At 44.4% G+C, this 12,760-nt stretch overlaps 1 protein-coding gene across 1 annotated transcript in view; it reads right to left on the bottom strand.

Moving 5' to 3' along the window:
• The window catches only part of CDK15 (cyclin dependent kinase 15), a 104,882-nt gene that overhangs the window by 52,105 nt on the left and 40,017 nt on the right, over positions 1-12,760 (bottom strand). The window contains exons 8-9 of the mRNA XM_062190028.1: positions 11,953-12,076; positions 9,269-9,389 (exon numbers count right to left, since the gene is read on the bottom strand). Coding sequence (XP_062046012.1) covers positions 9,269-9,389; positions 11,953-12,076 — 245 coding nt within the window. The remainder of the gene's footprint in view (positions 1-9,268; positions 9,390-11,952; positions 12,077-12,760) is intronic.

Below are 12,760 nucleotides of genomic sequence, written 5' to 3'. Positions count from 1 at the left end.
TTTTTCTTTTCCTTCTTTGTCAGTTAGAATGCTCCCTATTCACTTCTCTTATCATTCTAAGATGAAAAAAAAACAACAACAACCAGAGAGAGGAGAGGCAGAGCACTCTCAATGAAAACATCTGATACCCAGCAATTAGTTTGAGAGTGAACAAAAAATACTGTAAATTCAATGGAAAATGCCTACTGTTCTATTTCTACGTTACTTTTTTTAGTTTTACTAGGCAAACAATAAAAGTGGAATGAATGCGAGTAATGACAAGAATTTAAACCTATGATTGATTTTTTTGTTGTCTGTCATCATTATTCATGGTTAAATTCATGAAACACTTATCAATGGAATAACACATATTTTTGTAAATGCAATAAAAATATGATGCTTAGTTTAATGGAAACTTAGCTGTTAAGAGGAACTGAAGAAATCGCCTAGAATATAGCACGAACAGGGAGATGGAAAATGTAAAGGACAGACTAAGATAAAAGAAGGGTGTGGTCCAATAGTGTTTCATTGGGGCTCTGGAAAAAGAGACTGAATAGAAGAGAATGGAGGCCCCATGCAGAAAGAGGTCAGCTGGTGGGAGGCATGGATTCATAAATGCAAGCAGCACAGTGTACATTGAGCAGGGTAAGTAAGAAGAAACCCACGCCGGATTCCTCCTGGTGAGAACTGTGTAACTCCAGAGGTAAAGAAGAGCTCGCCCACATCCGGAGAAAAGGAACCTATGGAAGGAGGCAGTAAGGCTAAAGCAAACTTCCCAGCGGCCAAAATGGAAGACAAAGGAGGGGAAAGAGGGCGTCAAGGCCTCGAGGGAAAAGGAGTGGAGTGTCGATCTAGAATTGTGCTCTGCAAAGTGACATTTCAGCAGTGAGTGTGTATCTGCAGAAAGCACAAACCAGAGAGTTCTCTCACCACCGACAGTCCCACACTACAGAAAATTTGAGAAGATGCACTTCAGGAAAAGGAGCAGCTGTGCCACAAGTGAGACCCAGCGTGCATGAAGGAATAATGAACCGTACGAAATTTGTTTGCCCTTCATGAAAAGTTTCAAAGTATCTAAAGCAAAACTGGATGCAAGGATGACAAATCAACAGCATGGTGAATGGTTGCAACATCCCTTTCATTGAGATTAGACAGATCAAGGTGATATAAAGATTTGAACAACACAATGAACAGCCTTGAATTTTTGAAAATGTGTAATAACCTGTATCCAAGAATTAGGAAACACACATTTATCTCAAACACATGAAATAATTACAAACATTGACTATGCATTAGGACACTGTCTTATGCTATAATTGGTGAAAAATGAGATTTTCTCAGTTTTTTAGGCAACTTTCAATTTGAAATAACTTCAAACTTGCAGAAAAGTGGCATTAAGAATAGAAAGAACTCTTAAATCCTTCAAACAGGTTAGTCCGTTGTCAATGTTTTGCTACTTTCATTTCATTATTCTATTTTTTGCTAAAACACTAGAGAACACATTGAAAATATCATGGCTCTTCACCCCTAAATACATATGACAGTATTTTCTAAGAATAAAAGTATTCTCTGGGATTTGTGTTGTGGCATAAAGAGTTAAGCCTCTGCCTCTGGCGCCAGCATACCATATGGGCACTGGCTGCCCCACTTGTGATCCAGCTCCCTGCTAATGCACCTGGGAAAGCAGCAGAAGACGGTCCATGTGCTTAGGCCCCTGCACTCATGTGGGAGACCCAGAAGAGGCTCTTGGCTCCTGGCTTTGGAATATGCCCACCTCTGGCTGTTGTGGCCATTTGGGGAGTGAACCAGGGGATGGAAGACCTTGCTTTCTGTCTCTCAAACTCTGCCTTTCAATAAATAAAAATCTTATAAGAATAAAAGCATTCTCTTTCATAATAACAGTGCAATTATCAAAATCAGGAAACTTAACAATATCAGTATCACTTAATCCACTGTCCATATTTAAATTTTACCTAATATCCCAATAACGTTTTTTTTTTTTTTAAAAAGATTTATTTATTTATTTGAAAGTCAGAGTTACACAGAGAGAGAAGGAGAGGCAGGGAGAGAGAGAGAGAGAGAGGTCTTCCATCCGCTGGTTCACTCCCCAATTGACCAAACTGCTGGAGCTGCACCGATCTGATGCCAGGAGTCAGGAGCTTCTTCCGGGTCTCCCACGTGGGTGCAGGGGCCCAAGGACTTGGGCCATTTTCTACTGCTTTCCCAGGCCATAGCAGAGAGCTGGATGGGAAGTGGAGCAGCTGGGACTTGAATAGGTGCCCATATGGGATGCCAGCACTGCAGGCAGTGGCCTTACCCACTATGCCACAGCGCCGGCCCCAATAGTGTTCTTTATATAGCTCCATTTCTAACTCAGGACCACGCATTACATTTGGTAGGATTCTCTATGTCTCCTTTTAATCAGTCTGTCTTTGCCCTTTAAAACCTTGACACTTCTTCTTGTTAAAGATTTACTTAAGAGGCCCAGTTACAGACAGAGAGAGGGAGAGAGGTCTTCCATCCACTGGTTCATTCCCCAAATGGCCACAATGGCCAGAGCTGGGTGAATCTGAAGCCAGGAATCATGAATTCTTCTGGGTTTCCCACATGGGTGCAGGGGCCCAAGCACTTGGACCACCATCTGCTGCTTTCCCAGGCGCTTTAGCAGGGAGCTGGATCAGAAGCGGAACAGCGCAGTCTTGAATTGGTGCCCATATGGGATGCCGGCATTGCACTCAGCAGCTTTACCCCCTACAACACAACACTGGCCCCAAACCTCGACACTTCTAAAGAGTGTAGGCCGGCTGCTTTGTAGAATTATCTCTTGGCCGGCGCCGTGGCTCACTAGGCTAATCCTCCGCCTAACGGCGCCGGCACCTCGGGTTCTAGCCCTGTTGGGGCGCCGGATTCTGTCCCAGTTGCCCCTCTTCCAGGCCAGCTCTCTGCTGTGGCCCGGGAGTGCAGTGGAGGATGGCCCAAGTCCTTGGGCCCTGCACCCCATGGGAGACCAGGGGAAGCACCTGGCTCCTGCCTTTGGATAGGCACGGTGTGCCGTCCGCAGCGTGCCGTCTGCGGCGGCCATTGGAGGGTGAACCAACGGCAAAGGAAGACCTTTCTCTCTGTCTCTCTCTCTCTCACTGTCCACTCTGCCTGTCAAAAAATAAAAAAAAAAGAATTATCTCTTAAACTGGGTTTATTTGATGCTTTCTCATATTAGGAAGCACAGGACATTGGTTTCATTATTCAGAATATCAAGTTTAATCAGTTGGGTGTGATGCAAAGTCATTATTTTTCTTTATGAAGAGGTACTTTGGGACTATGGAAATGTCTTATTGCTCATCTATTTTTTTTTCTCTTTTAGTTTAGTACTGATGACTCTGATTTCAACCAATTACTACTAAATCGAATGCAAAATAGTGATTTTCTAAAACTGTCATTTCTTCTCCCTTTACTAGTTGCAGTCTACTGTGAGGAGATGTTCTCTCAGCTCTCTAGCTAGCTAGTTGCAGTATGGACTTCTGTATTCTTATCTACGTGATGGGTTATAATGCATTGCTCTCGGGGCATAATGGGTAAAGCCACCGCCTATAGTGCTGGCATCCCATATGGGCGCTAGTTCCAGTCCTGACTGTTCCACTTCTGATCCACCTCTCTGCTATGGCCTGGGATGGCCATAGTGCTTGGGCTCCTGCACCCGCAGGAGACCTGGAAGAAGCTCCTGGCTTGCGGCCATTTGGCAAGTGAATCAGTGGATGGAAGACCTATATCTCTCTCTCTGCCTCTGCTTCTGTCTCTCTGTAATTCTGCCTTTCAAATAAAATAAATAAATAAATCTTAAAAAAAAATAATGCATTGCTCTTATCATGTTCTTTCTTGCTCAAATTATTTCAGATTTGGCCAGTGGAAGCCTCTTCAAATTGCTCCCCATGTTTTGTGATCACTTTAGGAAGTCATCCATGCTTATTTTCTACTTTCCTGTACCAGCCTTAGAATCAGAACGTTTTGTGGTGGAATGAGAAGGCTGTGCCACGATGGCACTGGTGAGCGAGCATCTGTTACTCAGGAAATGGCTTCGGGACCCACCTGGCAAAGGAGCCTGCCTGGCAACAGGTAGTGATTGGTTACAGGATAAACCGCCCCTTGACCAGATTAGCTGCCTGGGTTATATAAGCTGCTGTATCAACTGCGAACTGCTCCCCTCTAGCCCACTTTCACCAGACTCCCGGTGTCTGTGTGTCTGTGTGCTGACTCTGCACCTCTTGCCCCCACCACACTTATCTCAGAATGAATCCACAGCAACAGCTCTTCAAAAATGTTTAGTTCTTTTAGTATAGAATGGTATAAAGAAATCAAGATCTAGGTGGTAGAACAACACTTATGTCAAGTGCAATAATAAAGTTCTCTTAAAAAATGCATACCTGGCTTCACCAAATTCTCTCTGAGGAAACCTCAGAGATATCCCTTAAATAAATGCCAAGGCACATTAGCATTGATTGCAGAAACAACTCAACACACATTGAAAAAAACCAAAAAAACAAAAAAGGCATGTGCAACAACCAAAAGAAATAACAGACAATGAAAGAGACTTGCAAGAACCTTTGCTGTCAATGGATAAGACCTTAGGAAAAAAAGTAATAAAACTTTACTGAAAGTCATCAAAGAAGCACCAAACAGATGGAGCAAAGCCATGTGCAAAAATTGGAAGACAATACAATAGAGATGTTAATCATCCTGAATTGTTCTATAATTTCCATGCAGTTTCAGTAAAAATGCTACTAAGATCTTTCATGAAATCTGAAGCATTGAATCTACAGTTTATATGGAAAATTAGAAGGGAAAACACTCTGAGGAAAGGGTTGAAGTAAGTGGAAAGACTTGTCCTACAAAATAGCAACTATTTCTATAAGCCTATAGAAATTAATAGCGATGACATTGTTATAAATTGATGCTAGTGGAACAGAAAGGAGAGCCTAGAGTCAGATCTATGCTTTTTTGGGAACTTGACATTTAACATTTGGCATGGCCCATCACTGAAGAACTGGGGTGAGACAACCAGTTAGCAGATGCAAAAGTCAATCTCAATATAATAGATTTAAAGTGAAAGGAGAGGTACTGCATTTGGCCCAGCAGTTAAGACACCACTTGGGATGCTCACATCCCATACTGGAGGGCTTGGTTTGAGGCCCAGTTCTGGTCCTGATCCAGCTTCTTGCCAATGTGCACCCTGGCAGACGGAAGGTGATATCCAGTAGTTGGGTACCTTGAGACCTGGATTAAATTCCTGGCTCTTAGCATATGAGTGGCCCAGCCCTAAATGTTGAAAGCATTTCAGGGAGTGAACCAGTATGTCCATCTCCATCTTTACCTTTATCTCTATGTCAGTCTCTGTCTCTGCCTTTCAAAGGAATAAATAAATACAATTAAAGTGAAGGGAAAAACTTTACAGCCTTTTAAAGAATGCACTGGATAAAAATCTAACTTTAGGAAAAGAAGAATGATTTTAAAACAAGAAACAAAAAAGACTAACCATAAAAGAAAAGACTGATATGTCAATAATACTAAAATTAAACTTGTTGAAAAAGATAAGATCAAGATATGAAAACAAGCCTTGAACTGGGAGGGGCTACTTGTACCATAACTGATAAAAGACTAGTATGCAGGACTAGGAAGAGCTCCTGTAAGTCAATAAAGAAAGACAGAGATGGAGGAAGACAGAGACAGCGAAGCCAACCAAAAATGAACAGACACAAGTATTTCATAGAACAGGGAACACAAATGGGAAATAATCGCTAAAAAGATGTCCAACTTCAGTAATAATGAGGAAAATGTAAATTTAGATATTGCTCTACACACCTGAGCAGCAGAAATTAAGAAATCTGACATGACAAAGTTGGTGTAGATGTGAATAAGGAACCGTAACACATTGCCGGTGTGTCCACTGCTACAATCACTTTGGAAGCCAAAGTACTGTTTTATGAAGTTCAACATTCACATACCTTGGGATACAGTAAATCTACCCCTAAGTAAGTACCTTAGAGACTTTTTTAAAAGAGGTTTATTCATTTATGTGCAAGGCAGAGTGAAATAGAGAGTGAGAGGAAATCTTGCATCCACTGGTTCACTCCCCAAATGACCTCAACAGTCATGTCTGGGCCAGGCTGAAGCCAGGAGCCAGAAACTCCATCCCTATCTTCCACAAGAGTGGCAGGGGCCCAAAGACTTGGGCTGCTACCAGGAAGTTAGGTTGGAAGCAGAACAGCTGGGACTTGAGCTAGCACTCCAAGATGGGATGCAAGAGTTGCAAGCAGTGGCTTAACTTGGTATGCCTAATGCCTGTCCCCCAGAGAAATTCTTGAGTATAAATTTTGAGTTGTTCAAATACCAGAAACAAATATAACAAAACAAAAATCAAACTAGATAATTGATATGTTCATCAAAAGGCAAGAAATTATAGCTACATAGAGCAGTGTAGATGAATCTTAGAAATAGATTGAGTGAAAAAAGCAAGCCACAGAGGACTAAATAAGATATAATACTATTCATATAAAAGCTGGAAAACAGGTGAAACAAATATTTTTTAGAATACATATAAAATGTAAAAATATTATTTTAAGAGGGTTAAGGTGTTGATGGCCAAAATATCAAGAGGAAGAGTAATGATAACTTAGTAGAAGCCCCTTGGTAGAGGTGCTGAGGGGACAGGTTGATGGAGAAGGGACCCAAGTCTGTCTGACAGTGTTTTTGGTTGCTACACTGGTGTGGGTTTACAGAATTCACTTTATTTTGCTTCCTAATCTACATCATCTTTCTCAATCCTGACACAACTGACGTTTGGGCTTGGATAAACCTTTTTTATGGAGAGCCATCCTTTGCATTGTAGGATGTTCAGTGGATCTTTGGCCTGTACCCATTAATGTCAGTGGCTATGACAACACAAAAAATCTCTCCAGATATTGCCAAATGTTCCCTGGGGAGCAAAATTGCCCCTGGTTGAGGATCACTGATCTATGTAATATATTGTATGTGTTTTTGAAAGCTTTAAATATTCCATAATAAAAACAAAGTTTAAAATTGATGGGTGGAAGTTTCACTCTGCCTGTGGAGCACTGTCAGGAAGACATCATTACGAGCTGAGGGAGCCGGAGCCTGCTGAAGGCCTTTGAAGTGACAGCGCAGAGCTGTGTGAGCTGACAGGTGCAACAGGGCTGTGACTAGCAGGTGATATTTCCAGAAATGGTACCGGGTATCAGAAATCAGTGACTCCAGACTCACTGGAGGAAAATGCCTGCAAACTTTCTTCATTCTTTGGGTGATCTAAAGGCCTGGGAGAGCCTTCTTAGGATGCTGTTTTCTTTCCTTTTTCAATTTGTTAGGGATTTTTAAAAACCGGGCTTTGTGTTTATATAAACCCTTTCTTCCAAGGCATTGAAAGAAGTCCATAGATTTCATTACCTCTGGGGTTGCCAGTTGCTGGTTCTGTAAGATCACCACACACGCCATCTAACTGTGGCCCTCAAATGACTGGGCTATCTGCAGGAATCAGATCCAGATCTTGTACTACCACTGTTGTAGGAAGGTGAGACCCGAGATCCCAGGCTCGCTGCTGGCCCAGCCGTCTGAGCGTCTCCCCAGTGATACGATACCACTGACAGCGCCTCTTTGTTTCTGAGAGTTGTACTGCAGTCCCACAGCACTCTGATGGGGGAATTTCTTACCTTCATTTTTTTTAAAAGATTTTTTTTTTTTTTAATTTGACAGGTAGAGTTATAGACAGTGAGAGAGAGAGACAGAGAGAAAGGTCTTCCTTCCATTGGTTCACTCCCCAAATGGCCACTATGGCTGGCGCTGCACTGATCCAAAGCCAGGAGCCAGGTACTTCTCCTGGTCTCCCATGCAGGTGCAGGGCCCAAAGACTTAGGCCATCCTCCACTGCACTCCCAGGCCACAGCAGAGAGCTGGACTGGAAGAGGAGCAGCCGGGACTAGAACCGGTGCCGCAGGCAGAGGATTAACCAAGTGAGCCACGGCACCGGCCCCCAATTACCCTCATTTTTAAAATGAAGATACACAAACACAAAACAGATATGTGATTTTTTTGAAGATAACAGAAGCTAGGTGACTGATTAGAAATCAAATTGGTGGAGCTGGTGCTGTAGCATAGCAGGTGAGACTGCTGCCTGCAGTGCCAGCATCCCATATGGGTACCGGGTCAAGTCCTGGCTGCTCCACTTCTAATTCAGCTCTCTGCTGGCTTGGAAAAACAGTGGAACATGGCCTAAGTGCTTGGGCCCCTGCTCCTGCATGGGAGATCCGGAGGAGTCTCTTGGCTCCTGACTTTGGATTGGCACAGCTCCAGCCATTGTGGCCATCTGGGGAGGGAACCAGTGGATGGAAGACCTCTGTGTGTGTGTGTTTCTGCCTATCTGTAACTCTGCTTTCTTTCTTTTTTTTTTTTTTATAAGATTTTTATTTACTTATTTGACAGATAGAGTTATAGACAGTGAGGGAGAGAGACAGAGAGAAAGAGAGGTCTTCCATCCATTGGTTCACTCCCCAAATGGCCGCTACAGCCGGAGCTGCAACGATCCGAAACCAGGAGCCAGGTGCCTCCTCCTGGTCTCCCATGTGGGTGCAGGGCCCAAGCACTTAGGCCATGTTCCACTGCCTTCCCGGGCCACAGCAGAGAGCTGGACTGGAAGAGGGGCAACTGGGACTAGAACCTGGCGCCCATATCCTATGCCGGCACCGTAGGCAGAGGATTAACCAAGTGAGCCACGGTGCTGGCCCCTGTAACTCTGCTTTCAAATAAATAAATAAATAAATATTAAAAAAAAAAAAAAGAAATCAAATTGGCATGAAAATCGAGTCTTGCAAATTTTGATCTTTCTGCCTTTTGCACCCGGCTCTGAACTGCTTGGGCACGTGTGAGTGTGCGCACGCACTATGATTTGGGGGTGCAGGTGTGCTTCTCTGAGGACAAGGAGTCAAGGAGGAGAAAAGGCCAAGGACAGAAGAGGGGAGCTGGGAGGAGGAGAGTGGCAGGAAGAGCTCTGGGTTCAGAGGGGCTTTGGCCAACACTGCTCTGGGTCTCAGCTTCTTCAACTGTAACAAAGTCATCAAATGATTGCAAAATCCAATGAGATGTATCTGAAAGCACCTTTTGTTTCTCTATATTAATATTAGTGATCGTCATCGTTAGAACTACTGCTAAACATGTCACCCAGGTGAGAAAGCGACTCTCATGCATGGGACAACCCACATTTTCTGCACGTCCTTGGCATAACTCTTACCATATGTCCAGCTCAGAGGAATACTCAGTGGCTCCCAGCAAAGCATCAGGAGGCCGGTACCAGAGGGTCACCACTTCGGAAGAGTACGTCTGGCTGGGAATGGACTTGGCCCGAGCAAGACCTGTCCCAAGGGGAAAAGCACAGACCCTGATGTCCTGGGCCTTCCTGGGGGAGGCACCGTCATGAGGGAGAGGATAACTGACAGGTTAGCAACATGTCAAACATAGTGCACACACTCGGGGTGCTCCCAGCAGAACGACTCGGCTATCCTGACCCGACCCTCGTGTGCTACTTCATCAACTAGGCTTCTCCCTCTTGGCCTGCTCTCAGCTAGCCCCAGCTTTCCTGGCAGCTCAGTGTGGTCAGGTGACCAAGTTCTTGTCCATATGACATGAAAGAAGGTGCTGTGTGATGCCCTTCATGGAGGGGTTAGCCAGTCTGCTTCCCTCTCTCATTCTCTGGACTGTGACGAGGAGGGCAGCCATCTTGAAATACGTTGGTGTAGGAATGACCTAGTGCCTTGGAGCCATGTGGTGGAAGGAACCAAGGCCAAGATATCCCAAGACCATCACAAATGCTCTGGCTGCTTAGGTCAGGGCTGTGATGCAAGACAAAGTTAAGCTGCTAGCAGTTACCCTCAGTAATTTGTGGCAGCGACTGAACTCAGCTCATGACTAGAGAGCGGTTCAAGATCCCCTAGTTTGGTAGAGAGAGGCAGGGGAGAACAGCTCCAGATTAGTTTGGGAGAAGCCGAGGCGAGTTTCTCTCAGGTGCTTCTCTGCAAAATCAGAGTACTTGGGTCAGTTGACAGCGTGTCTCACAGAATCGGATGACCTGTGGTCAGGGAAACCTTCATAGACACGCACACCTGACAAAGGCGTGTTAAGTGTTTGCATGTCAGGATGAAGGAACTCCCTCAGTTCTGTACTAACTCAGTACTGCAGCCATGGATCCCCATTTGACATGTGCCAGACCGAGAGGAGCGGTTCCTCAGCCTCCACGGAACCAGTGTGGCAACAAATATGTACTGAGCTCCTGTTCTGTCACCAGGCGCTGGTGATGCAATCCTAAGCAGAGGCAGACCCAGGCTGCCCTCACATGGCTCGCAGTTTAGTGGAGGAGACAAAATCATTACATATACACACAGAGGTACTTCCAAAAGTTCATTGGAAAATGAAATGAAAAAATAAGTTTGTTTTGGTACAAACACTTTTGGGGGTGGGTGTTTGATGTAACAGTTAAGTTGTCATTCGGGATGCCCACATCCCACACATCCCATAGCAGGATTCCTGGTTTGAGTCCTGGCTATTCTGCTTCCAATACAACCTCCTGTTTTCTTTCCTTTCTTTCTTTTTTTTTTTTAAGACTTATTTATTTACTTGAAGGAGTTACAAAGAGAGAGAAGGAGAGGCAGAGAGAGAGAGAGAAGTCTTCCATCTGCTGGTTCACTCCCCAATTGGCCACAACGACCGGAGCTGCACCGATCCGATGCCAGGAGCCAGAAGCTTCTTCTGGGTCTCCCACGTGGGTGCAGGGGCCCAAGGACTTGGGTCCTCCTCTACTGCTTTTCCAGACCATAGCAGAGAGCTGGATTGGAAGTTGAGCAGCCTGGACTTGAACTGGCACCCATATGGGATGCCGGCACTGCAGGACGTGGCTTTAACCACTACACCACAGTGCTGGCCCCCAACCTTCTGTTAATGCACAACCTGGGAAGCAGCAAGTGATAGCTCAAATGCTTGGGTCCCTGCCACCCATGTGGGAGACCAGGATGGAGTTCTGGACTCCTGGTTTCAGCCTGGTCCAGCCCTGGCTCTTGCAGGCATTTGGGGAGTGAACCAGTGAATGGGAGATCTCTCTGTTTCTCTTTCTTACTGCCTTTCAAATAAAATGGAAAGAAAAATAAATAAAAATTTAAAGCACTTGAAATCTATGCATAATCTTTTAAAATAATATGCACTTTTCATGAAGTTTCTGAAGACTGCGCGATTTCAAAAATGTTTGCACCGAAATAAACTTCTTCTATTTCAGTCCATTTCCCATGAACTTTTAGCAGAACAGATATCTGTGTGTGCATGACTATGCACAGTTCTAGTGTTTACACATACGCATGGGTGTGTCTGTGTGCGAATGTAATCACAAGCTGTGCTAAGTGTTAAAATGGAGAGAGACGGTGAGACCGAGAGGAAAGCTCTTTGATAGGAACGGGAGCTTCAGGATTCCACACAGTAACCTTCACGTAGACGAGCGGCCCCGGGAGCAGGTGTCCTGAGCTGTCTTTCCTGCAGGAGTCCACGCTCCCATCTGGAGTTAGCCTTTTCATCCTGCCATGCTGGGATAACCTTGATCTGTTCTGATAGAATTTATGTATGCACTCAGGTTTAGGAAGCCCACTGAGCACAGTCCACTCCATAAATGTCTCTGATCAACAATGACAAGGGGGCTGGAGGGGTGCCCCGGTTTGGAGCATCTGTCCAGGCTGGGCCTTGATGGAATCCTTGGAGGCACCCATCCCACCCTGCTTCTTGCCTCCCATTTCCTGCTCCGTAGCCTGATACCCTCTGGAAGTTTCACATTCCCAGGCCCGCAAGTGTTCAAAGGCCAGACCCAGCCAAGGCTTTAAACAAGAGCACACAAAAGCAGCATTGTTCGCAGCCCAGCGGGAGACCCGAGGGGCGACTCACCAAAGTCCGCCAGTTTGAGTTCTCCCAGGTGACTGATGAGCAAGTTCTGAGGTTTCAGATCCCTGTGCAGAACGTGTTGGTAGTGGATATATGCCAGGCCCCGCAGAAGTTGAAACATGAAAAGCTGGAAGCAATGAGCACCATAGCTAAGGAGATTTGAGCCACTATGTGTTGATTTCTCTCTAAATCAAAAACAGTCATTTGAAACACTATAGTAAAAGTATCTCTTGAGAGACCCCCCCCCCAAAAAAAAAAAAAAGATTTTACTTTCAGAGAGAAAAAAAAAAGGACAAGAAAAATCAAGTAACTCGACTAATGTCCTAAACAAAGACAGGCTGGCTTTTCCTGATATCTCCTTTCTTTGATACTGGAGGAATTACCCTTCCTTAAAAATCTGAAGAGGAACTTTGAAGTCTCCGTTGGAACACTAGCTATTGATTTAGATGTGAAAGATTTAATTTTTGCCCCCGCTGATGGACTTGGCATATAAGATCAAAGTTGACCTGGAAATGAGATTCTAAAGTTTACAACTGTTTAAGTTTTCCAGGCTCTGATACGAAACCCTTTTAAAAACACAACACAAGGAGACCAGACCAGGAAATATATCCTTAGGTGGTTTTAGGAAATAAAGGAATCATTATCTTTGTAAACCTGTTTTTAAAGTCTTACATTCAAAGTTGAAAACAAGAGAAACATACATACAGATTAAGAGGAAAGAGAGACCAAAAGAGATTAGGAGTTTCTGTTCCTCCAAAAAAAAAAAAAAATCAAAGGAAAATAAAGAATCAACAGTAGGGAAAGGAGAGGA

Source organism: Lepus europaeus, chromosome 1 (genome assembly GCF_033115175.1).
Source record: "Lepus europaeus isolate LE1 chromosome 1, mLepTim1.pri, whole genome shotgun sequence".
NCBI lineage: Eukaryota > Metazoa > Chordata > Mammalia > Lagomorpha > Leporidae > Lepus > Lepus europaeus.
Note: the sequence above shows the minus strand (reverse complement) of the source record. Positions and strands in the feature narration are given on the sequence as shown.